At 47.1% G+C, this 26,215-nt stretch overlaps 2 protein-coding genes across 2 annotated transcripts; one reads left to right on the forward strand and one right to left on the reverse strand.

Moving 5' to 3' along the window:
• Positions 1-2,755: 2,755 nt before the first annotated feature.
• COX5B (cytochrome c oxidase subunit 5B) lies at positions 2,756-5,579 on the forward strand. The gene is made up of 4 exons (XM_081201058.1): positions 2,756-2,911; positions 3,736-3,806; positions 4,766-4,865; positions 5,341-5,579. Exons 1-4 carry the CDS (start codon positions 2,794-2,796, stop codon positions 5,448-5,450), a joined length of 399 nt encoding a protein of 132 aa, XP_081057184.1. The 5' UTR covers positions 2,756-2,793; the 3' UTR covers positions 5,451-5,579.
• Positions 5,580-7,764: 2,185 nt separating this feature from the next.
• ACTR1B (actin related protein 1B) lies at positions 7,765-24,711 on the reverse strand. Its single transcript, XM_081201038.1, has 11 exons — positions 24,563-24,711; positions 17,705-17,769; positions 17,450-17,525; positions 16,146-16,271; positions 14,646-14,770; positions 14,019-14,235; positions 13,083-13,175; positions 12,626-12,800; positions 10,652-10,713; positions 10,240-10,280; positions 7,765-9,806 (listed from the first exon to the last, which is right to left on the reverse strand). The coding sequence occupies exons 1-11, from the start codon at positions 24,608-24,610 to the stop codon at positions 9,704-9,706; spliced, it is 1,131 nt and encodes a 376-aa protein (XP_081057164.1). The 5' UTR covers positions 24,611-24,711; the 3' UTR covers positions 7,765-9,703.
• Between the last annotated feature and the right edge of the window lie 1,504 nt (positions 24,712-26,215).

Below are 26,215 nucleotides of genomic sequence, written 5' to 3' on the forward strand. Positions count from 1 at the left end.
GGGAAACTTCAGCTGGTGCAGAATTTGGGGCCCTGGTTGTTCACTGGGGCAAGACGGTTTGAGCAGACAACACTGATCCAACTGCAGTGGCTGCCAATTAGTTTCCGAGCCCAATTCAAACTGCTGTTTTTTGTCCCAATAAAGTGTTAAACAGCAGTACCTCAAGGGTCATATTTCCCCTACGAAGCTACATGGACTCTACAACCATCATCTGAGGCCCTCCTTCGTGCACCTCCTCCATGAGATCCAGAGAATTGCAACATGAGAGTGAGCCTTTCCTGGAGGGGCAAAAACATTTCTCTTCTCCCAGGCCTTTGGCAAATTAAACAATCTTTGGCCTTTTTAACTGTGGGTTTGGAGTTATTGTTTTTGTTTGTCATTATGGTATTTTTGTGTTTTTATACTGTAAAACACCCTGTGATCTTCAGAGGAAGGACGGTATAGAAGTTTAATAAACAACAACAAATCATTGCTAATGCAGTAGTTGCAGCTTTTCTCCTTAAGTGCCCATCAAAAAGAAGCATCTTAACTAGCCACCTACATAGAGTTGGGCCCAGGAGAGCACACCAGGTGTCTGATACTGAGGATGGGCCTCCAGGAGGGCCTCAGTTGCTGATCTTAGAGTAAGGGCAGGTTGATATGGAAGGGTTTTTTGCAGCAAATATAATGGAATTATTGGTCCTAGAAAGCTTGACTGGCTCCCTCACTTGTTCTTTCATCAGATGGTAAAGAGGGTTTTTTTAATTCAAGCTGTGGGTTAAACCACAGAGCCTAGGACCTGCTGATCAGAAGGTTGGCGGTTGGAATCCCCGTGACGGGGTGAGCTCCCGTTGCTCGGTCCCTGCTCCTGCCCACCTAGCAGTTCGAAAGCACGTCAAAGTGCAAGTAGATAAATAGGTACCGCTCCAGCAGGAAGGTAAACGGCGTTTCCGTGCGCTGCTCTGGTTCTCCAGAAGCGGCTTAAGTCATGCTGGCCACATGACCCGAAAGCTGTACGCCGGCTCCCTTGGCCAAGAAAGCGAGATGAGCACCGCAACCCCAGAGTCAGCCACGAGTGGACCTAATGGTCCCCTTTACCTTTACCTATTCCTTTGTTTTACCAAATAAATAATTTCCTACCTAATGTATTTGCTTTATTTGTTGAACCTTTCTTCATCTTATATTACTTTGATGTCATTTCATTGCATTTTCTAATGTTTTACTTGCAAGTTGTCCTGAATAGCAGTGAGCACATGGGATTTTGAGAGTGCTGTGGATGCCAGTCACAAAGTGGGTGCCAGGAGTGGAGTGCTGCATAACACAGAATGGCTGCCACATCTTAAAGAGCAGAGAAATTGGTGCACAAAATGTTGCAGGCATGCCCCTGCATCAGCCACCCTCACCAGTGAGAAAGGGAACTACACCTGCCACCACCCCACTTCACTTGCTCTGAAAGAGAAGCCCTGTGCACCTCCCCTTTGTTCAGAAGAGAAAGTGGGCATCTACTCCTGGCACCCACTGCAAAGTGGACATGTTTGGAGTGGTGAGAGTTCAATGTAACAAGAACTGAGCAGGAAGAGCAAAAGTCTTTCATACATTTTGGATTTGTGAGGGGATATTTACTGAGACCTTTCACAGGTGCTGTAAGAGATACTGGTAGGTACACTGCTGCCCGCAGGCACCATGCTGGGGACCCTAAGAAGGCTGGCATATATAATCCTGAATTGCAGCAATTATCTAACAGACATGGTGAAATTCTAGGTGTTTCCTCTTATATTCAGCCCAGGCACAGATGGGAAATATATTTTAAACCAGTCAACCAGAGGGACAGCCACAGCATGTTTGGAAACAGGCCAGAAACCCGGTGCGAGGCCAGTAAAGGCGCTCACACGCCACGCGGACACGGAGGCACCCAAACCACGCAGGCATTTCTGATGTGTTGCCCCACGTGCCCCATGGAAGGAAGGGGGACACTGAGGCAGAAGCCCAAGGCCAGAGTCCGGGAGCAGCTGCCCTGCCTGGGGCGGAGTGCTGTGCTGGGACGCCAGGCTCTGTCAGAGGGAAGGGAGAAGAGAGGGAGGCGGGCTGGGTTTGCCTCCGCCCAGCGCAGGACGGGGAACTTCCTCACATGGCGTGTGGGGCTCAAGGAAAGATGCGTCTTTGGTGTGAGCAGAGGGGTGCCATGCTTCAAAAAGTAAAAACCTCGACCCCCCCAAAAAAAAGTTGTTGTGGAGCTTTTTTAAGGAAGACCCCAACACTGTTGAGCTCTTCTTCTTCTCTATGCAAAAACGCCACAAAACACCGCGATTTTTCGACTGATTTGTCTAAGATCCAGGACGTAAACCCCGCCCTTGACATCACTTTTTTGTCCGGGAAAGTCCGGACGCACGGCAGTCCTAGGTGAGCCTGTCAGAAAGGAAGGCGTGTCAGGACTCGGGCTGTGATCTCCTCACACGTGTTGGACTCCCCTCCCATCTGGGCTGCTGGGCATTTTGTTTGGGAGAGCAGCGGGAGCTTCCCGGGGAGCGGGTCGCGCTCTGCTACGGCCGGGCTGACCACTCCCAAGGAACGGGCTCTGGCTTAAAGATGGCGCCTCCCGCCCACGGCCTCTCCGGCCCGGCGCTTTCTCCCGCCCGGCCATTCTCGCGAGGGCGCTGCTGGCCTGGGCCCGCCCACAGGGCGTCACGACCAATGGGGGCTTTGTTTTATTTTTATCACCGGAACTAGGTGGGCGGGCGTCTTAGGCGGCGAAGTGAAGGGCAGGAAGCGGAAGAGATCCTGTGGGGAGGCTGCCTCTTTCCTCTGAGGGTTGCCATGGCGTCAAGGTTACTGCGGGTGTGCGGGGCCCTGCGAGGCCTCAGCGCGGGCCGGAGTCCCCTGGGCCGGGGGCCGCTGCGCCTGACGGGGGCCGCCCGCTCCATGGGCGCCGGAGGTGAGCGGCGGGCGGAGGAGGCGCGGGGGGACCTTGCTGGGGGTCCCCTTCCCCCGCCGCGGCCGCGACTGCCACGGGGGCTGCGCGGAGGGCAGGGGCCGCCCTGGCCTGGCCGCCTTGGGCTCCCCGGGCGGGGCGGGAAGAGGCGAGGGGAATGCGGGCCGCGTTGGAGGGACGTTTCAGGAGAGCAGAAACAGGGAGGAGCCTCCGCGCTTCTCCAGGGTCGCCTCCCTGCCAAGGGACCCAGTGACTTTTACCTTGCCGTTTTATATTGCTTCCGTTTTCAGTTTCCTAAAAGTAATACAGTAGAAGAGAAAGTCCCAGGTCTCCGTTTTTAATTTTGGGGGGGATTTGCCGGACTGCACAAAAACCTTAAACATGGCTCAGTCCAGAACTGAGATATTTCAAAACTAAAAATACCAATCTCTTCAGAACTTCATAGGCTTTAATATGATTTGGCACATAAAGTTAAGTTACAAAATTTATACTTTAAAAAAATGATTTAAAAATCAATATGGTTAAAAATGCACCCCCCCTCCAAATGCATTAATATTTCAAAGAGCTTCCTGCAAAATTTCAACTTGGGATCTCAAAACAGATATAGGGCCTTCTCTTATACTTCTTTTAGGAAACAGAAACGGAAAGCAATTTAAAATGGTATGGTAAAAGTCATTGGATCACTTGACATGGACTGGACAAAGTGGTAAATGCCAGGGGCACAGATGCCAAGAGGCTCACTGGTAGTAAAACAAATACTTGGTGTCTTCCCTGACATAGGGAAGACTCTTTCATCCCCAACAGTTCACTGTTGTTCTCTATCCTAGGTATTCCCAGTGATGAAGAACAGGCTACAGGAATGGAGAGGAAAACCATGAAAGCTTTAGAGAAGGGGCTGGTGAGTAAAAACAAGCAAGGAAAATGACCTTTATTGATAAAACTGTGTTGTGATTGTGCTCCTTTAGTATAAATGGTAAAAAACTGGTAACTTCCCCCAGAACACTGGCACTTTTACAGTGGTACCTTGGTTTATGAACTTAATCCGTTCCAGAAGTCTGTTCTTAAACCGAAGTGTTCTTTAACCAAAGCTTGCTTTCCCATAGCAGCGGGGGACTCAGTTTACAAATGGAACACACTCAACAGGAAGCGGAACATGTTCTGCTTCCAAGGCAAAGGTCACAAACCAAAACACCTACTTTGCAGCATTCTTAATCCAAGTTGTTCATAAACTAAGCTGTTCTTAAACCAAGATACCACTGTAATTGGATCACTTAGAATACTTTAGGCTTAAAAATGAATTTATTAGGTAGCAGCAACAGCCTGTCCCACTAAAGATTTTCTCTCTTTATTCAGTATTCAGCTAAATGGAAATCAATTGAGTAGATCCCCCACAATAATTTACTGGTGCTCGTTTTTAGTTTTTCCCCTTTTGTATCTGACTTTTTATTATTTTACTCTATTGTTTTACAATGTTGTAAACCACTGCATTTTTATGATACAGCAGTATAGAACATTTTATAAATAAATAACATTCTGGTGCTTCCATCAAATGAAAGATAGAGACTGGTTTTTATCTGCTCCATAGTACAGTACTTGAACTGAATCTGAGAAACTGTCAGGTTTGCTAGGCTGGGTGTGGTTGAGTTCATACCTTGGCTTGGAAATCAGGTATTTTAGTGAAAAATGATACAAATAGAATAACTGGCTGGAGGAGGGGGGAGATGTCTAGGGCATTTGCCTGCAAGCTGATTTGCTGCCACAAACCTCAGGGGTGGGAAAGGCAAATAGTTACTGGGAACATGTGCAGTAATTTTTTTTTGTTTCTAAAGTGGTCTTCAACTCTCCTGCTGCTTGTAGGATCCTTACAACATGCTACCACCCAAACGATATGCTGGAACAAAGGAAGACCCCAACATAGTCCCTTCAATTACAGACAAGAGGCTTGTGGGCTGCATCTGTAAGTCTCTCTTAAATACAGAAATAGTTTCTGGCTCAGTGCTGTTTGTTCACATCATTTCAAGGGAACTTTCTTGTGCAGTCACTTATCTGTATGTGAAATCAGTGTTGCCTGGGGTGGGGGAAGCATCTCATTTGTGTTGAACTTCCTTTGGGTAGGCGGGAAGAATATGGCTGAAGATGTGACATGTTTGAGTTGGAACATCTGCAAAATTTGTGAAGGCAAATTGTTGGCTTGCCTGCAGATGCAGCTGAACTCTTATACATGATCAGTGTAACAAAACAAGCCTCATAAATGGCCTCTGCCTAAAGTAGTTTCTTTAATAGCTTGAGTGGCTATTAAATTCACTCTTGGTGATTTAGTTTATTAATCAACTTGTATTGCCTAGATGCAACCCCCTGTCATCATTCCTATGTACATTTTGCCAATGTGTCTGCAGTATCTTGCCTAATCTACTTTATCCCACACATTGCAGGTGAAGAGGACAACAGCACTGTGATCTGGTTCTGGCTGCACAAGGGAAATCCCCAGCGCTGCCCCTCCTGTGGAGCCCATTACAAGTTGGTTGGCTACCAATTGCCCTGATTTGGCTTCAAAGCTTTGCTGAGCTCTCAATTTATGATTTCTGGATACAGGGCTGAGCTACGTAGCTGTTTATATCACGATGTATCACATTCCTTGAAACCTAATAAAGTCTTTGACTCATTGTGTGAATGAATTCTCTCTTTATGGTCTAACCCAGCTGCTAAAACTAGCTGTGTGTGCCTTGGAGCTTTTTTTCTTTACTGTAGCTCCTCTTGTGCTGGAGCAGAAGAGGGTGGTGGTATTCCTCCTTTTTTTGAGTGAGGTACAGCTCTTCTGGGAGGAAAGTGGGTGTCACTTCTCTTGAAAGGGCAGCTGTACAAATCTACCAGCGACCTTAGTTCTTTTATCTCTAGATATGTGAGCTTTCTAATTTTTAGCATTCTAAAGCTGAACAGACACTACTTACAATCAGTTTGATAGCACACTAATGCAAGTAGATAAATAGGTACCACTGTGGCAGGAAATTAAACCACGTTTCCATGTGCTCTGGCTTGTCAGTGTCCCGTTGCACCAGAAGCGGTTTAGTCCTGCTGGCCACGACCCAGAAAGCGGTCTATGGACAAACACTGGCTTCTTCAGCCTGAAAGCGAGATGAGCACCATGCCCCGTAGTTGCCTTTAACTGGACTTAAACATCTAGGGGTCCTTTACCCTTACTTTTACCTTACAGACCAATTTAGCCTAGCCTCCAGGAACCAGGAGGAGAAAATGTGCTAGCTAACTGATCCAAGGCTGGGAAGCAAGCAAAACTTGGTGGGAAAGCGACCCATGGCTTCAAGGGAACAGATTAGTTGGAAGAGTCATTGCTGATGCTGCTTGAAAGAGCAACTTAGGTTTGCGTGGGTAGATGGTTGCACTTTGGCATCCAGCAATATATCTTAAGCTCAAGCCATTTCCCCTCCGCTCTTGCTTCAGAGAACATTCTCCAAAATTATGACATACTTAAGCAGTCCCTATGGAAGATTGAAAACATTCTTCATTGGCCAAGCATGTGGAAACTTGCTGTTGGTCACATTAACAGTACAAGCCATCTTTGTCTTGTAGGGATTGTTCAGACCCTAGTCCTGCATCAAGTTCCCTGCAGTATTCAGCTGGGCTGTTACAGGAAGGCCACATTACCGCCCCTACAAAAGAGAGGTTCCCATGGCTCATGCATGTCTCGGAGAAGCCCCTCTCCCATTACTTATGAAGAAATCTTAAGCAGTTAAGTAATCTTTCTAAAGCTCCATGAAAATACAGGTTCCTTTCCTTCAAGCAACCCTCCCTCTGTGTCTTCATTCGAATTCTTCCAGAACCACAAAAGCAGAGGATGTATCTTGTCTAGCACAATTTCCCTCATTTGTTCCTAGTTTCCTTTTCCCAGTAAAGGGTTTTTAGGCATTTTTGCCCATGTGAACATCTCCATCTGCCACAATACAATCTGTGCAGCTTGGTTTGAAACTGCATATAGCCTATCACAGCTGTAAGAGATTCTGGCATGTTTTCCACATACAGTAGCCTACAAAGCTGCTGACAAGCATGAACCCCTTTTAATAATAATTTATAATAATAATTATTATTTGTACCCCGCCCATTTGGCTGCGTTTCCCCAGCCACTCTGGGCGGCTTCCACAGAAAACAAAAATACACTAAAATATCACATTAAAAAGTTCCCTGAACAGGGCTGCCTTAAGATGTCTTCTGAATGTTAGGTAGTTGTTTATCACTTTGACATCTGACGGGAGGGTGTTCCACAGGGCGGGCGCCACTATCGAGAAGGCCCTCTGCCTGGTTCCCTGTAGCTTTGTTTCTCGCAATGAGGGAACCGCCAGAAGGCCCTCGGCGCTGGACCTCAGCATCCGGGCAGAACGATGGGGGTGGAGACGCTCCTTCAGGTATACTGGACCAAGGCCGTTTAGGGCTTTAAAGGTCAACACCAGCACTTTGAATTGTGCTCGGAAACGTACTGGGAAACATACTTTTAAGCAGTTTACACCAAAACACACCTTTCATATGTGTAGACGAGGCTTTTGTCTACACATATGGTTGTATTTTCACCTTGCTTTCTCTTCAGCAGTTCAAAGCAGCTTTTTACCTGTTTTGTGTGCAATGTCTACTGAAAAGGCAGAGGGATCAGTATCGGATATCTGTAGAGCCATTTTGTCCATTAGCCACCTATCTCTTGACCTCAGTCCGTGCTCTAACCCTTCACCTTTTCAAAAACATGCACTGGTAATTTTAGCCCTATGTGTTCCTAGTGTATATTGGGGTCCACAGAAGTCTGCGCTCTTGTATGCACTGTTCCCAATTAGTCACAGTAAAGACACCACACCACCTTTGAGCAATGACAGCAGTCTCAGACCCATGCAAAGCCACTGGCTGTTAATTTATAATTACTATAATGAATTTACAAAATAAAAATACAGGCAACTGTGTTAAGTTATTGTACATTGCAGCCCGGGGGGTGTATAGTTTTTTGGAGGGTGGGGGGCTTTGCTTTTGCCTCCATTTGGTATAAGATCACAATAGGTCGATAAGATGGAGAAGCCAATATACACACACTTGGAGGGGTGGAGCCATGGGCCCACCAGTCAACAGGGGGTCTCTTGAATTAATTAATTTCCTTTAAAAAAAAAGTTTTTAACCCTTTCCAGTCCAAGGCTACAAAGAGCATCTATCTTTGCAATGCACCTGGAGTCAGCAGAAGGCAGCTGAGTAGCTTCCCATCATCTTAGCTCTTGTATATACTTTGGCTGCCACAGGACAGTCCTCCTCCCATGTTCTGCAATCCCACCCAGTGCGATTCTCCACATACCCAGCATGGCCTGGCAATTTTTAATGGAACAGCAGCAGAATCGGGACCTTAGGTCAAGCCTATGCACATCAGAGAGTCCGTGAACAAGGAGGCCCAGCCACCGTTTTCTACAGGGAGCAGAAGGATAAAAGGGGTGCAGGGAGAGGGGAGTACAGCCCAGCGAGAGGAGCAGGCACTCCCAAGAGGGGCAAGCTGGAGATGCAGGGCGCACCTGTAAGTGTGGTAGCTTAAAAGACAGACAGGTGAGAGTATTCCTCCCTATCTTCCCCCTGACTCGGACTCCAGCAGAGTGCTAGGCCTAGAGAAAGGATTTGCAGGCCCCTCCAACTGCAGTCAACCCATCCTGTCTTGTCCAATAGCCAGTTCGCAATATTCTCTGGCATTACATGAGCAGATCAACTCTCAAAAGGGGGAAGCACAGAGAATCTTCCTCCTCCTCTGCCATCACAGATAGTCCCTTCAAAGCTGGCTAGGCCACACTGCAGAAGCCACCAGGACCAGAAGATGTCACAGCTGGACTCTTCTATCTCCTGTTGCCTCACAGACTTCTAACCGAAACTAACAGCATGCTGACCCTACTCCCCTGGGACTGGACAGGCCAGAGACAGTGGGGAGAGACCCCTGCCCTATTCCCCTTCCTATACCTCTTCCTCCAAGAGGTAACCAAGATCCTCTTTCTCACCAAATCTGGCAGTCCATGAGAGCAGGGCGGGTGGGTTGCACTGAGGCAAGAGTTCCTCAGCACTCCTTGAAACACCTTGGCACTGAGCCCTGAGTGAGGCCCTGCCAGGAGGACCTCTCTGAGAAGCAGGCTGAAGACTGCTTGGCAGACACGGCCACTCAAAAGGCAGGGGAACTTGAGGGGGACGATAGCACCTCCTGGCCTACGCCTTTCCTATGCTTTAGGCAGGCAATGCAGCTGCCCCAGGCAGTCACATCAACAAACTGATTTATTCCTTTTGGGGGGCATCTGAACATTTGAGATTTCCGCAACAAACCGTGGAGCAGGCAGGCAGGCAACTTTCCCCCAGGGCAGGGCAGCCAGAGGCTGCACAACAGCTCCCTGCTCAGGAAAAAAACCAGCCTTCCTACCAGCTGACAGGCACAATGAGCACCAGGTCAAAGCAGCAGTGAGGCTCATGGAACAGATTAGAAAGTGGAATGGAGCTTGAGTTTCCTTCCTGGCTGGGGCCGCTGCCCTCCTCCACCACAGCCAAGGCCTCGAAATACAGCTGCACCTCCCTCCCAAGGGCGTGCGTGCTAGCAACATGCATCGGACAGGGCACTAAGACAGGAAAGCGTGAGGCCTGGGAGGAAGGCAGGAATTGGCCCCAGCCAGCAGGGATGCAGCAGCCCTGGACAAGAAAGGGTTAAGAGAAGAAAAGACACAACCTGGATGAGTCGCCCACAGGCACCAGCTGCCTTGCTGCTGCCCTGCCCCCCCCCCCCCCGCCCCTGCCCTAGAATGTCTTCCGATGGATGGCCCGGCTCCCGTCCTCTTCATACTCCTTCTTGGACACCCACATCTTCTTGAACGTGTCCAGGGAGGCGAGAATGGAGCCACTGTGGGGGAAAGAGCACAGAATCAGCAGGCCTGGCCAAAGGAAGCAAGGCATGCAAACAGAGGAGAAATGAATGCAATTGCCGCACAGAGAATGCCCACCAGAGATGGTATAACCCTCGCTCCTGATCCAGGACATACGGCTCCACTGCCACTCACAACTTGGAGCCAGTTCATTTTCTGAAACTAACCCAAGCACAGGAGAACTTTCCAGATGGAAGAACAGGAGCTGCCTCACCCAACCCAAGTTCATGCTGCAGTATCAGGCTCCCTGTGCTGAGAAAAAGCCTCTACATCACAGCCCTCTGTTTCTGTGGAGGCCTCAGTGCACTAAGGACAACTTGACCAATTTTGTTAACCCCAATAGGAGCACCTGATGCGAGGGGCCAGGGGGGCCAGGGGTTGTTTGTATCCCTCCCTGCAGAATGCTCTTACCCAATCCACGTAGAGTATAATCTCTCCTGAGGTGCAGAGATCTGCAAGGAAGAAAGCACAAATCAGAGACATAGCCTCCGGGGAACAAGGGTACATGCGCACACAGGAACTGCCCTTCTGAGCACCAGAGCCCAACCCCTCCTTCCACTGGAACATCACCTGCTAAGATGCAGGAAACACATTATTTCAAACATCTGGAGATCCTTGCCTTTGTAATAAGAGAATGCATCCTCCAGTACAGAGCTTAACAACTTAAGAAAATTCAGACACTTTGTTTCCCTTTAAAGAGCGAGTTGCCAGCCTTCGTTAGGGAGAGTGTATCGGAAACCAGATCACTCTGCTCCTCCTGCTCCTCCTCCACCCACCATGCACACAAACTGCCTTGGGGCCCGGAGTTCCTCCAAAGCCTCACCTTAATTTTGACATCTTTTGGAGCAAGTTTCTTCACCTCGCTGAGCAGCCGGTCTCCAAAACCTGAGGAGTTGAGAGACAAGTGAGGAAGCTTAGAGTTCAAGGCGCTGTACCATAGAGGTCAAGTATCGACTACATTTCATGTTGGTACATCCCAAACATCAGTGCCTCATCGTTCCAATGCTAATCCCAAAAAGGACTGGACACAGTTAGCTTTTCAGCATCTCTTCACAGCAGAAATGTCCCCGTCCTTCCGTCCCTTCAGAGGCCAGGTAGTGGTGGTGGCAACTTTTGTTTCCCTGGCCAGGTTTGGCAGGCACAAACTCTTCTTGTCTAAAACTCAAGTGAAGACCTTATTCTCTGAGGCTCTTTGTGAGAGATGGATGCAAACTGCTTTCAATGATTGCTTTCTGCTATGTTATGGCTCTTTTTTATTCTTTGTTCCAACTCCCATCCTTTAGAAACTGTTTTAATGCTTTGTTCTGATATTCTCATGAATCACTCTGAATGTGTTATATAAAAAGTGGAATAGGTATTGTAAAAATAAAGTAAACACACTCGGAATCTGTAGAGAACAGGGCCTGAGGGAAGCCACAATTCTGATTCCCAAATATGACATTGAACTTGTTTCGTTAAAACAAAAAAGCCATTCACTCCCTGGCTTTCAGAAAGGGAAAAGAAAAACTAAGGCAGTATTTGCCTAAGACACAAAAGCCAGAGAGAGCCAGGATGGCGTTTCTGGTAATCACTTCCCTGCATCCCACAAAAAATATTAATATTGTAATAGGGACACTGCCCTCCGCTTGGGGCAATTACACACTTCTTGTCTTGCCTTAACATTGATTCACATGCAGTTAGATGAAATAGACTGTAGAATCCTGACCCAAGTTTGTCTGCATGTTTGTATTGTGCGCATATTCATTCCTATTCATGTACTAATATTTAGATACTTATCTAGTATCCCTGCACACTTTGAATATACTGTATACCCTGCCCCATTTAGCAGCTCGGGTGCCCATGAAGATCTACGAATCTCCAATTTAACTGCTGTGTTGGCAGATTCTGCTATAAGACAACTCACTCTGGGGAAGCGGGTGGGAAGCTTTTTGAGTCCCAGAGGTTATTCACAATTAGCCTCCATCCAAAGTTAACTGGGTTAATTTGGCCTCCACTAGAAACCTAATGTTCTACATATGCTCCTCCTCGCCACCACCTTTGGGTGTTTGGAACAGGACTCCTTTATCAATAGTGTTAAGTAATTGCTAGGGCTCCTCACAATACCGACACTATTCTTGATTTGTAGGAAACGCCAAATAAATTGGGGGTAGACCAGTAAAATTGTAGTTTTTAACACCTCTCCCTCTTCCAGGTTAACACATCTTCCTGAAGTCATCTTGCCTGAAGGGTTCCAAGATCCTGGTGCTTTATCGTCTGCAATGAACACCTGTTTTTCAGGGCAAACATGGTCCTCCAGAGGACTGGGAAGTGCAGAGGGGACTTGGATATGTACTGACACAGGAAGAAGCAGAGACTCATCCCAAGAGTTACATGCTCGGCTGAAAGCAGGGCATGAGACTGGGTGTGGCAGAGGTTTTAACAGTGCAAGCTTTGAAGCTTTCACACAAAACAGGGCAGCAAGAGAGGGCACAGAGGAAGACTATTGTCAGAAACCCAGCCTCTTAATATCAGCACTTTGTCTCCTATGAATATCAAGAGCTCACTGGAATGGTACATGCTTTACATACACAAGGTCCCAAGTTCCATTCCTAGCATTCCTCAGCTAAAACAGATCTCATGCAGGATCTGACTGGCAATGGTTCTCCACAGTCTCAAGGCTGACAACCTTTCATTCAGGCCTCTCCCAATAAGAATAGACCATATGCAGCTAGTTGGACTACCTGACAATTTATGGTGTGAAGCAGCCTCCTCTTATAAGACAAACAAGCTCTCTACCTCTTCTGGGGAGCCCCCATACCTTTAAAAAGTGTAGATCCTCCAGACAGAACAATATTCCCAAATAATGTCCGCCGCAGGTCCATGTCAGATTTCTGAATAGCAAATGCTAGCACTTCATGGATCCCCTCGCTTTCATCTCCTATTAAGTCCGGCTGGAACAGCAGCTCAGGGGCTCGGAACCGGGATGGACCAACCTGCCAGGAAAGCCACAGTGCCAATCAAAGTAGGGCAAGGGGACAAATAAGCTCTACTTCAACCCACAACAGCTACAGCATTCAAAAGACAGTCTTTTTTGTCACTAGGGGGCTCTGCATGACTGTGAGAAGTTTGTGTCAACCACCTTCTTGTACACAGCATGAACGTTGCAAAACTTCTCCAGAAATAACTGCAAACACCTCTACTGCAAAATGCAAACCTCAAGATTTCCTGCTGACACCTCCCAGGGGATAGTCCCCTTTTCCAGTTCAAAAACTTACATCTAAAGTGCTTCCATCAGGCAGCGTGTACTGCACCTTCTCTGTCTCCAGGGCCTCATCCTTCTGAGGGTTGATGGACAAGTAACAAGCTCTCTGCAAGCAGGAAGGCAGCATGTGAGGCAGCTGGGTACTAGAAGCCACTTGCTGGAATAACTCCTAGCAGCTCCACCCACCCAGGCCCACAGCGAGCTAACTGGACAGAGGGCCAGAATTCAAGCCTCCCCTCTGCAGATGCACCTTCGATCATGACATAGACCAGTTATCTTGCACAATCTCATACTACAACCCAATCCAGGATAGTTCACCCAAATCAGCGAACTATCCTGGTTTTCTTGCTCTCTGCAGACAACCACATTCTCTTATTTTATGGACAGCATGTAGCAAATTGCTTCAAGAACTTCCTAGCTCCTGCATTTGTCTTCCATGGCTACAGCTCTGAAAAGCTGTATACATATACCTGAGGATGGATACAGAATGTGTGAAAAATTGACTACAGGTGGTCGCACTGCTTAAGAAGCACACAGCTTTGACTCATTAAACTCAAGAGTTGCTTGCCTCTTCAGTATATGATGGAAATGTCAAAAAGAAACCCCTGGTTCATCAGAACTTTTCTCTTTTAAGATCAGTGCGACCTCAGATGTAAACTGAAAATGCACTAGTTTAAGAACCAGACTTGGCACCATCTAGCTGGGAAGACTGTCATAGCGCTGCTCAACCATATCCTCTTTCTGATTTACAAGGCTCTTATGGAACATTCTCTGAATCAATCGGTCAGTTACTGCTCCAATTCTACAGAGGAGTGTTTAAAGACAGGGGTCACCTGGAGCTAGATTTTTAATGATTTAGAGGTCTAGTCCAGTAACCAAAAACACCTTATTTAAATCCTAGGACTGCCCCCCCCCATGACAGGCATGTATCCTTCTGCCCCAACCTCACCTCCTTTATTGTCTTCACGACTTCAAACTCAGCTGAGGTGTGGAAGTCATAGCCCTCTTTCCGTAGCAGCAGGCGGAGGTAACGGGAGACGTCTCGCCCAGCAATGTCTACACGCATGATCGAGTGAGGCATGGCAAAGCCCTCGTAGATGGGGACCGCATGTGTCACTCCATCCCCTGCGTCCAGCACCACCCCTGTAGTGCGGCCAGTGGCGTAGCTTAGAGAGAGAGAGAGCGCAAAGGGAAACAAGAAGGGTAATTAGTTCAGGACTTCTTCAAACAACTATGGCATGCGCTCTCACAAGACGCAGTTACGGCCACCAATTTGGATGGGTAGAAAAGGGAATTATACAAATTCATGACGGACACGGCTATGAATGGCAACTAGCCATAACAGCTTTCTACTGCCACCGTCCGAGGCAGTACGCTGGGAACTACAAAATGACTAAATGGGCCTTTGGCCTGATCCAACAGACAGGCTTTTCCTATGTTCTTAGTCTGGCCATGGCCCTCCAGAGCACAGGAAACAGGCTCAGAAGAGAAAAGTATCTGAAGTCTTCTGGTCATCACAGTGAAGCAATGCCAGAAGCAACCACCTCCCCAACCTTCCAGCAGGCTGGATACTCACAGGCTGAGGACAGCTTGCATGGAGATGAAAAGGGCTGGAACGTTGAAAGTCTCAAAGAAAACCTCGGCGGCCTTCTCTCGATTTTTGCTGGGGTTTAGCGGGGCTTCTGTCAGGAGAACTGGATGCTGGAAGGAAAGCAGGAAGTGACAGTCGTGGGGAAAACTGGCTGAATGCCCACATGCTATTCACTGGAGGAGGTCCACACACTCTTTCCTGGTAGCCTGCTCCAAGTTCTGCTAAGCTGCCCTCACAGAAGCCCCTTCAGGAAGCGATGCTCTGGTTTTACTACTAGAAGCTGTTGGCTCCTAAAATGATACACACATTAAAATGCTAAATGCAGCACATCCATTAAAACTGAGGGAACTGTTAAATGTTCTGTTGACCTTTCTATCAAACCGCTCTTCTCCAGGAATAATTTGATCCACTGATGTTGCGGAATAGAGTGTCCCTCCCTCCAAGTCTCCTCAACTTCCCAGCAGACCTGCATCACAACAGCCAGAAGTGTGGCTGCTGCCTTTCTTCAGGATTAGTAAAGAACCAGCACAATGACCCAGAGGGTGAAGCGCCTTCATATCTGCCCACCCCAGAAGGAATTCAAGGTTTCCTTCTGAGAATCAACTTGCAGGGAACGACAAACATCTTTCCAGGGTTAGGGTGAACGTTTAATTATCTGTTAAGATATGCCTCTAGTTCTTTTCCCCTTGAGTTAAAGAGATAAAAAGTCCACATGTTAAACACAGAAAATTAAGAAATTTGGCGTCTCCTTGACAGGCACCAAAAAAACACCAGCCAGAAACTATTTTCCTAGGAAGGGTTAACAGTCATAGGCCTGGAAAAAACCAGGCATGCCCTGCCAAGCTCCCAGAGGGACCACCACATTGCTGATGCAGAAAGAAGCTGGACTTTGAATGCTCATCAAGCAGTCCTCCGTCCCCAACGTGAGCAAGACTGCCTCCTCAAGGCCTCCTGTGGCCGGAGAGGTTCGTACAGAAGAAGGTCCTCCTCAGGGCATGAAGGATCAGACTGTGAAGGTCACCCAATGGATCAGTAATAACACTCTCCAGGACTGACAGTAGAAGATAGTCACCTTCCAGACACATCTATCCCAAGGCTGCCTTTTGCCTCAGAGATTGTGCAGGCTCACAGCTTACAGGTGAAAGGGATTTCCACCATGTTTCCCATGACCCTATTTTGGCAGGAGGAGAGTCTGAGAGCATCATCACTCATGTTTCCTTTTGGCACTTGACCAGGCTCCGAACTGGGAAGCAAGCAAGAGAATCACAAGCCAAAGCAGCAGTACTCAACTTACTATGAGGAGGGGGGATGTAGATTTCCTTAATGAAATCCACACCTCACCCCTGGACTGCCTGCATTGTAACTGTCTAAAACAGCAGCGAAGGGGAAGTGTCACATAAAGGTACAGCAAATGCAATTTCCCATCCCCCCACCTAATGCTAATATTCAAAGGCTGGCTAGAAGCATTGTTCTTGCAACTATTACCTCTTCTGAGAACGTCTGCAGCTGATCTTTGGAATAAACATACTGCCAGATCCTCTCCATGTCATTCCAGTCCCGGACAATGCCGTGTTCCATGGGATACCGGATAGATAACAATCCTCTATGCTCCTGCGCAAGGAAAGAGTAAGCAATATGTTGGAGCAAGAGCATTTTGATCAGGAGGATAATGGCATGTCCCCAGTACTCAATGGCTTTGGGGTGCAGTATCACAACCCACAATGCTTCTGTGGGGGAGCCTGCCCCTTTGGGGATTTCTAGCTTGCTGGACTCAATGCCTTCTTCGACATACAGAGTGACACTCCCTCCGGTATGTCTCTCCTATAGAGTTTACATGTGGAGGTAACTGTGTCCTCCTGGTTCTCTGCACTCCACCAGGATGCCGTTATCCCCACTATACCAGTGCTGTCTGCTAAGACCTAGCACTCTAGTTTGCCCATCTTGGCCAGGAGCCTTCTAACCTTAGAGCTTGCACATATCTGGCCAGTCTCTCTCTTCCAAGTCTCTTGCATTTTAACTGTGGTGCTTTGGTCTCTCTGAGCTGCCATCCTGTGCCCCTGCACTCACAGTGCCTTGTTCTATGCCACCCCCCTTTAAATTTTCATCAATTTTATCTTCTTCATCCTAAGGGAGATTTGTTCTGAGCCAGACCCTCCTCCGCTCCTGTCAGCCCCCCACCACACAATGCCAATCAGTTTTAAAACTGCTCTGCCACCTTTTTTCATTTTGGGCACCAGCAGTCTGTTTCTATCCTGGCTCAAGTGGAGCCTGTCCCTTTTGTACAAGCCTGGCTTCCCTCACAATACTCCCCAATGCCCAACAAATCCAACTCCTCCTCTCGACACCACTGACTCATCCACTCATTGAAACTACAAAGTTAGTCCTGCACATGGAACCAGTAGCATTTCAGAGAAAGTTACCTTGGAGGTCCCAGCCTCCAGCATCCTACCAGCGACCTAAATTTGGCTTCCAGGATCGCATGACTACATTTCCCCATGTTATTAATACCAACATGCACCACTAGCTCCTCCCCAGCACTCTCTACTAGGCTATCTAGGCAATGTGCAACACCCACAACCTTTGCAGCAGGCAGGCATGTATATCCATCACACGCCCAATTATCTATGTTCTTAATGATCTTTCTACTTTAAGTGGGACTTTGTTAGCTACAACCCTACGGGATGACGGCTACAAAATGTCCCTGTCAAACGCAAAGGGAACACACACAAAATAGGGAGTCAACACCCCCCTCTCCCCCCAAACACACACAGAGGCAAGGTGGACTTTACCTCTGCTTTGGGTCCAATGAAAAGGTCTCCTTCCAGCGCCCCAGCCATAACCCGGACATGTTTTGGACGGCCCACACTGACAAAAAAAAAAGAGACTGATTATCTGTCTACACTGCCAGGTTGAGTGTTATGAACCATGGCAAGTGAATTTAAAACAAAACAAAAACAAAGCCTCACTAAGCACATATTGTCTTCAAAAACTACCACACTTTATTATTGATGAGGCAATCAAGCAAATATCACAGCAACACTCACTAGTTTGGGAAGCAGTATTTGGGGATCTGATCTCCAGCAAAACCAGCCTTCACCACACCGGAACCCTGAAGAAAGAAGAAAAACCAGTTAAGAGAGAAATGGAAAAGACGTTTCAGTGCAAGACAAAGTCTGAGAAACATTTCCTAAAACTCATGAGGACTGACCAGCAGCCATTACTTCAAAACTTACACCATGAGCTCCGTTCCTCTTTTGGGTTTAAATCACCTTTCAGCTTCGACTTCCGGGTTGGCGCCATCGCCGAATGGCGGACTCCCTCCGAGCTCCGGAGGGAGTCTGCTCGGCAGGGGCTGGGTCCTACCGCGCCGGCGACGCGGGGACCCTTAAAAACCACGGGCATGGAGCCCGTGGACATGGAGACTCGGCTGGCACCGTCAGTGCCCTCCCGACTCGTGAAGGAGCCTTTTTAAAGGCTTCGGATCGGGTGCCGGGGAGTGGCGTGGTGCTGTGAGTCCTCTGCTTTCCCTGCCGAGCGCAGCCGCATGCCATTCGACGGAGAGCGCTGACTTCTTCCATTGAAAATTCGGCTACTAACAACAACCCGTGAGTAATTGGGAAACCGGGTTCAAAAGGAGGAAAAAAAGAATTTTTTTTCGGATTTGGCACGAGCGGGGTTGATCCAAAAAGGAAGTCAGTCCCCCCCTACTGTAAACATTCTAAAACAAGGACTGGGTAACCAAGGCCGAAAGAGAAGCATATTTTTGATAAAAATCATTAATTCCACGATGGGAAATTATAAGAACTGTGCTGGAGGAGAAGAGTGGAGGGTGAGAAAGAAAATGCAATCCCCCCCCCCCGGGAACCGGGACAATTCGCAGAGCCTGGTGAAGAGAGACGGAGACTTTGACAGCTGTCAAAGTAGCTGTCAAAGTTGGAGAACATAAAGAGGACTTTGTTACGAGGACTTTGCCGGTAAATTTTGTTACAATTTGCTACAATCTGGATATAAACTGTCGAAAATAAGGAACAACAATTTGACTTTTGGATTAGAGGAAACAAAGTTATTACAATCCCCCTAGAGGGGTTTCGAGACATTACAAGAACGGTCGTAAGTGGAAAAATACTCTTGGATTCACACAGGACTCGTTATCTGCTGGGAAAGCTGCAAAACTGAAATAGTATTTTGTCTACAGAGGTGTTTATATTAAAGGAGACAATAGATTTTTCTATTGAAGAAAGGAAGGGACCGGACGTAAGTTTTTGTTCCTGAACAACAAACCTCTGCAGAGATACCAGATTTCTGAATTAGAATGTTTTCGCAGCTGAACAGGACAAGAATCCTGAGAAAGTGAGGAATAAAAAGAACAAAGGACTGACTACGACATGGAAAGAAAAATGGGAGGAGCGGTAAAGACCAAGGAAATTAAAGGCCTTTTTTAGATTGGACGTTTGAAGTTAAATAGCATTAAAATAAATAAATTAAAAGAAAACCGGCAAGGTGGAGCTGGGGAGAAATTTGGCCATGGATTTGAGATCTCCAGGCTGACAACATACAGACTGATGGACATGGGGAATCTAAACCGGGGAAGGGGGGGGAGATCTGGAATCCAAAGGCTGTGCAACTATCTTCTGAATTTTTTATATCTTCTATCTTTTATATCTTTATATAACTTTTGTATATCATTTTATTTTGATTGGACGTGTTTAAGAAAAAAGGGAATTCGTGGAAGGAAATTGGGGTGGATCTTGGGGAAAAATTTTTTTCTTTCTTTCTTTCTATTTCTGTAAAAACAAATTAAGTTTTAAATTGGGAGTGAGAGCTTGTAGAACCAAATTAATGAAAGGGGAATGCAGCTGGGAGGGGGAGGGGGAAGTCCCAGAAAGTTGGTATTGAAAGTAAGGTTTTAAGAGCATCTTATCTTTTCTTTTCTGTTTCTTTGTATCTTTTGGAAACTTTAATAAATATGATTTTAAAAAAATAAATAAATCACCTTTCAGCTTCTATTTAGTTCCTGAGTCACCACAGATTGAAAGATAACATGCACATAACTTGCAAAGCCCTTGAGGCATACAAATGCCTAACATAAGTCCTTTCCTTCCAACATTACCAATGGGAAGGACCATAACTCAGTGACTGACTCCATGCTTCACACAGCATGCTGAAGTCCCTGGCATCTCCAGTTACGCAAAAGGCTGGGGATGATCATGGCCTGAGAATCCAGAGATGACAGTTCTGGGATACACAGGGTATGAGGTAGCATCATATGTTTCTCATGAGTAGGGCTTAGTACCAAAATTCCTAGCCTGCTGGTAAAACCAAACCACTCTGTAAAACCAAGGCCAAGGCCCATACCAATTACAACCCCCGTGGGGGCACAGCTTCCTCCAAGCCAAATTAAAGGCAATTAAAAGTGGAAGGGCTGCAGACAAGATTAAGAGATCTCAGATCAGAGGTCTGCCTCCAAAACCCTGGAAAGCTGAGTTTAAGACCCTGATTAGATGGCCCTCTGGCCCCACTCCCAAAGGGTCAAAATCACGGCTTCATCTCAGAAATGTGGAGGCCAAGGCAGAGGGAGTGCAGGGAAATAACTTCCCATGGCGCAAGAATCCAAACCAAGAATAGAAATTGAGCCTGATTTTCTTTCAGTCACAAGATCTGCCTCTTAGTTCTCCAGGCCAACGACAAAGATGCCCAATGGCTGTGTAGAAAGGCAGCCAGTCCCCCCACCCCGGCCTAGTGACAAGGCCCACGATTCAGCACCTTCTATGAATGAAAAGAGAACAAGTGCCCCCCAAAAGTGAATAGCAGCCAGTGAAAAACCCTACTGTGCCCATCCTGGAGGATCATGTAGCAGCTCAGCTGACTAGTCTTGCCAGCCTCCAAAAGCAGCTATGAGGCTGGGCTGCTCTCATTCCTGTTCCTAATTATTTCTTCGCAGCATGAATAAGCATGTCTCTTTCACAGACACACCCCAGCAATGGGCATAAACAGGCCAAAGACCTTTACACGGAAAACAGTCCGAAGACAAGAGCTATCGGAAGACAAGAGCCATCAGCAAAGTCACTTTCCTAGAAAATCCAATGCCAGACACTTCTTCTGTGTTCCTCTTCTTGTACTTGTACTTTTATCCGAAAGGAACATGGGGAGCCTGGAAACATTGCAGACAGGGAATTCTCCAGGCACCTTTCCATTCCCAAGACTATGAACGCTCCTACAAGTTCAACAAACATACCCCCAAACAGCTAAAAATAGTTTTTAAAAGAGTACAGAAAACAAGTTTAAAAGCAATAAATACAAAATTAATACCGAAGGCAGAGAGCTTTTTGTCTACCTGGAAAACTTTTCAAAACAAAAATGTCTTCCATTGTTTCTGGAAAGTACAGCTAGTGAGCACATGTCATCTCAAAACTGAAGAATGGACTCCAGATGGCAGTACTTTGGAAAATCCAGAGTTTGGTCAGTATATATAAGGATTCTTTCAGGCAAAATTTGCCTTTATAGTGTTGGAAACCATCGCTAGACAGCCATCAGACAAAAAAGAGGACGTCTTAATTTTGGAGGGACTTTGAAACACGTTCTTAAATACCATATGGAGTTTAGTGTGGACTATGGAAAAGGGGCTGATTTGTCGAGAAGGGTCAAAAACATTGTTAAGCTGGAGTTCCCACGAGTGAAAGGAGCAGGAGACAAAGGAAAATACAGCTATAAATATGAAGAAGAGCCGTGGAAGGGACATGGAAGAGACTTAAGGGCCTCGAATACAAGATTACCAGGTTAATGCGCTAGATTGATGGGATAAAAAGGACTGACAAAACCCGGGACCAGGAGGAAGGGACGTTGGATGAAGATTGGATTGTTTTTATTTTTTTTATATTACTAGGATTGTCTTATAAAATTGATGAATGTTAGAAAAATGTTGGAACGAAATTACTTGGCTTTAGCAAAAATGTTTAAAGAATTATGTAAGAATATTATGGTTATGAGAAGTTGGTAAAAATAAGACTTAAGTTTTAAGCTTTAAGGTTTTTTATAGTAAGATAAGATTAAAATAGATTAAGGTAATGTAATGACAGAATATTATGAAATATGGAAAGGATTTGCTGCAACAATTAACAACCAGGATACAAAAAAAAGGGAGGAGGAGGAGGTCAAAGAAAGAAGGTAATGACAGTTGAGGATTTGAGAATGATGGATTTGTTTTTGAGTGTTTGTGGTGTATTTTTGTTTTTTGAACTTGTATTGTTTGATGTGGTTTGTTTTTTCTTGTTTTTTCTTTTTCTTTTTCTGCTTTGTTTTCTTTTGTAATTCTAAAAAATTTTCAATAAATATCATTTAAAAAAAAATCCAAACTGGAAAATTTTCTGAAAATATTTCCAATCTTTATTTTTCTAGGGTACATTTTCCATTCATAAGGTCTTTAGCAATAATGAATAGATGATAACTGCAAATATAATCATCATCATCATCATCATCCACCCATCTGACTGAGTTGCTCCAGCCACTCTGGGTGGCTTTCAACAAAACATAAAACACAGTAAAACATCAAACATTTAAAAATTCCCTATACAGGGCTGCCTGCAGATGTCTTCTAAAAGTCATATAATTGTTTATTTCTTTGACATCTGATGGGGTGGGGTGGCATTCCACAAGGAGGGGCCACTACTGAGAAGCCCTTCTGGCTGCTTCCCTTTACTTCTCGCAGTGAGGAGCATCTCAACCAGGGCCACTGAAAGTGGTTGATATTGACCCCTCTAGGAACAATGGGGCTATGCAGGGTTTGAATAAAGACATTGGGTGGAAAAGAAGTTTATGAACTATGGTGCAAAAAAATCAGAAATTCAGAGTCTCAGAAATAAAGGGCATGGTATGGTATACAAGGTATGGTATCATTATTTTTTGCACTTGTTTTCCTTCTTTATTTTTTACATATTATGATTCCTATAAACGGTGAATGCAAGAGTAGTAAGTAACAATATAGTTAAGCCTTCAAGTAAGCTGGCTGAGGTGACCTACCTAAGTGGCAGGTTTTCGGCTGCCGTTTATATTGTGGGATGTGACATCCGATGTTGCTCAGGCAATGGGGCTTCACCTTCTTCTCCTCTCCACTTGTCTCCCATGTGCCCTCAAAATCTGCTCTGGATGGCTACAGCAATGTTTGGAGGGTTGAGGAGGTGGGAAAAGGATAAATTCCCACTGCATGAGTGGAAGTCTACTCCCACAATGTTGGGTTCCACCCACTATATTCTTACAAAGTGGTGGTGCTGACCTTGAAAGCCCTAAATGGCCTCGGTCCTGCATACCTGAAGGAGCATCTCCACCCCCATCATTCTGCCCGGACGCAGAGGTCTAGCACCGAGGGCCTTCTGGCAGTTCTTTTATTGCGAGAAATGAAGTTACAGAGAACCAGGCAGAGGGCCTTCTTGGTAGTTGCGTCCGCCCTGTGGAACACCCTCCCATCGGATGTCAAGGAAATAAACAACTATCTGACTTTTACACGACATCTGAAGGCAGTTCTGCTTAGGGAAAAATTTTATGTCTAATGTTTTACAGTTTTTTATGTGCTGTAAGCCGCCCAGAGTGGCTGAGGAAACCCAGCCAGATGGGTGGGGTATAAGTAATAAAAATATTATTACTACTACTACGAAGCTGTAGGCCGGCTCCCTTGGCCATTAAAGCGAGATGAGCACCGCAACCCCAGAGTCGATTATGACTGGACCTAATGGTCAGGGGTCCCTTTACCTTACTACTACTACTACTACTACTACTAATATGGAGAGGAAAGATGCTGCTAAGAATGCCAAGCGCTAAAAATGCTAAGTTACCAAAAGCTAGTATCAACAACAAAGTTATTACACAACTTCGTAAGTATGATAACTTCTTAATAGAATGTGCTGTACAACAGCAATAAAAGTAACAATAGCACTATAAGGAATGATTTAGTAATAATTGTTAATACAATTCAGACTTAAGTATTATTTTGTAAAACAAATAGAAGTGCCATGACAATCCTCCAGATTCAATTCCCATAGCAGATATTGGAGTTCCAGTTGTGAAGACAAAAATCCTAGATCCTTCTTAGTCCAATTCTCTCTCTCCAGACTTTCAGGCAGAGACCCTTTCCAATCATTTGCTAACTTGATCCTTTTAACAGGAATTCAAACCTGGTTTTAAAGAATGCATGAAAAGCAAGGGGTTTCCCAACACTATAAATGCAATTTACTGTTTTAATGATTTTATGTATATTGCTTTGCAATCCTTACCTTGAAAACATCTAAAACAAAAAATAAATATGTTACATGACCATGATGGCTATATGCCATTTTCAGGATCTGGGTCCCCTAAACTCTTCAGCACTGGAGAACAGGAGAGCTAGTCCCTTCATGACTTGCTGGTTGGCTTGAATAGAAAAGCCGGGAGCAGCCAAAAAGGCGGCTCCCTCAGACGTTGTTGACTACACCTCCTATCAGCCCTTACCCGCAAATGGTCTGGCCTGATGGGAGTTGCAGTCCCACAACATCCCCCTTCCCCCTCCCAGAGAGGCCCTGGGCCTGATCTAGCAGGTGCTGCTGCTGCTGTTCTTAAGTCTGGCGGGCAGCGGGAGGGAAGCGGGGCCCCGAACCTCCCGAGCGGCTCCTGCTCTCCTTGGCGATGCTCTCTTCGGGCGGCAGCAGCAACAACAAGGCCCCCCACCCCCCACCTCCCAGCGGGCATTGAAGAACAACAGCCCGGGCTGCGAACAGCGCCTTTTCTTCCTATCGGGGCCCGATGGCCCGCTCCTTCTCCCAGGCCCGCGCTGGCCTTTCTGAAGCCGGGCTCGGCCAGCCGACTCAAGGGATCGGGGCCGGGCGGGGCGCGTCCGCCTGCGCAGGCCCCCAGGCCCCACCGCCCGCCCCGCTTACGTTGTCAATCACCACGGGCTGGTTGGCGATGATATCGTAGGACTCCATGGCCGGGGCCGCCGCCGCGGGGCCAAGCCGGGCCCAGGACTCCGCGATGCGCCGCCGCCGCTGCTGCCGTGGCCCGGGAACCACCACCCAGTGCGGCGCAACCCAGCCCGCTGCCCGTGTCCGCCGCGGAGGGAGGCGGGACCAAGCGCCGCTTCACGTTCCCTCGCCCAATCAGAACCCCCGACAGCCACCTGCCCGGGTGCGGCTCCGGCCTTGACAGCTGCCAAGCTATTGGCCCGCTCGGCTGCGGGGGGCGGGTCTTCCGCATCAAGCTTAGTGGAGCGGGCACGCTGCGGGAGGGAGCGGGGAAGGGGGAGTGATGTCATAGCGCGGCTCTTAAAGGGCCAGAGGCGTCGCTTTGCTCCCCGCCCTGAGCTGCCTGAGGCGAGTCCGCACTGGGTGTTGCGGCTGCCTCCTCGGAAGTAAATCCCGGGGGAAAACATAAGGGTTTGCTTTCATGGAAATATGCTGAGGTCAGGATTGTGAATGGGGGCGACGCACTCACACGTTACGTGTCAGAAAATCATGGTGTTGATGCAGCCCCTGACAAAGTATAGATGATAAAGGAGGTCAGCGACAGGTCGCACTCTCACAAAAAAGAGGTTGCCATGGCTAAGAAGCAGGTCATCCAGTGTTCGTGTCCGCCCCCCCCCAATAAACATAAGAATCTGCTGCACCAGGTCAAAGGCCCCTCCATCTAGTCCAGCATCCCCTACTCAATGGCCAAGCAGGTGCCCGTGGGAAACCAGGGAGCAGGAGACCAGGACAAGAGCAACACCCTCTGCCTGGTTCCTTGAAAGCCCCCTAAAAACTCTGACACCCCATTTTTAAATACAATATACTCCCATACAGACTCCTTACAATGAGTTTAAAACCAAAATCGCATTTGGATAGAAACTGTTTCTCAGGCAGCTAGTCCTAGTCTTTATAACCCTGGACCTTCTTCCAGAAGGCAGAAGCTGAAAGAGATCATTTCCGGGGTGCGCACGATCCTGCGCTATCTCTGCAGCTTTCTTATGGCACTGCCTGGAAGTGTAGATTTGATCCAAGGTGGGAAGAGTGCACCCAGTTATTCTCTCCGCAGTCTTTACAACCCTGGACAGCCTTGTTTTTTCCCTGGCCGTGCAGCTCCCAAACCACACGCACAGACCATAAGTTAATACACTCTCTACAGTACAATGGTAAAATGCCATCAACAGGTCCTTTGAGAGATTATTTTTCCGGAAGATTCTCAGAAAATATACCCTCTGCTGTGCTCTCTTCATCAGGTCTTTGCTGTTTTCTCCGTGCAGTGGTGCCTCGCAAGACGAAAACAATCCGTTCCGTGAGTCTCTTCGTCTAGCGGTTTTTTCGTCTTGCGAAGCAACCCTATTAGTGGCTTAGCGGATTAGTGCTATTAGCGGTTTAGTGGTTTAGCGGCTATTAAAGGCTTAGTGGCTTAGCGGCTAAAAGGCTATTAGGGGCTTAGTGTTAGTATCTCAGCTCACACTCAGAGGTAAACTGGCCTCCCCCAGGCAATTGAGCTGGATACTTGATGACCTCTCCGCTGCGTCTCCCGGCAGGCAAGGTCATAAACCCGGCGATTCTCCTCATTAGACGTGAAGA

Source organism: Podarcis bocagei, assembly GCF_964188305.1.
Source record: "Podarcis bocagei genome assembly, chromosome: 7".
NCBI lineage: Eukaryota > Metazoa > Chordata > Lepidosauria > Squamata > Lacertidae > Podarcis > Podarcis bocagei.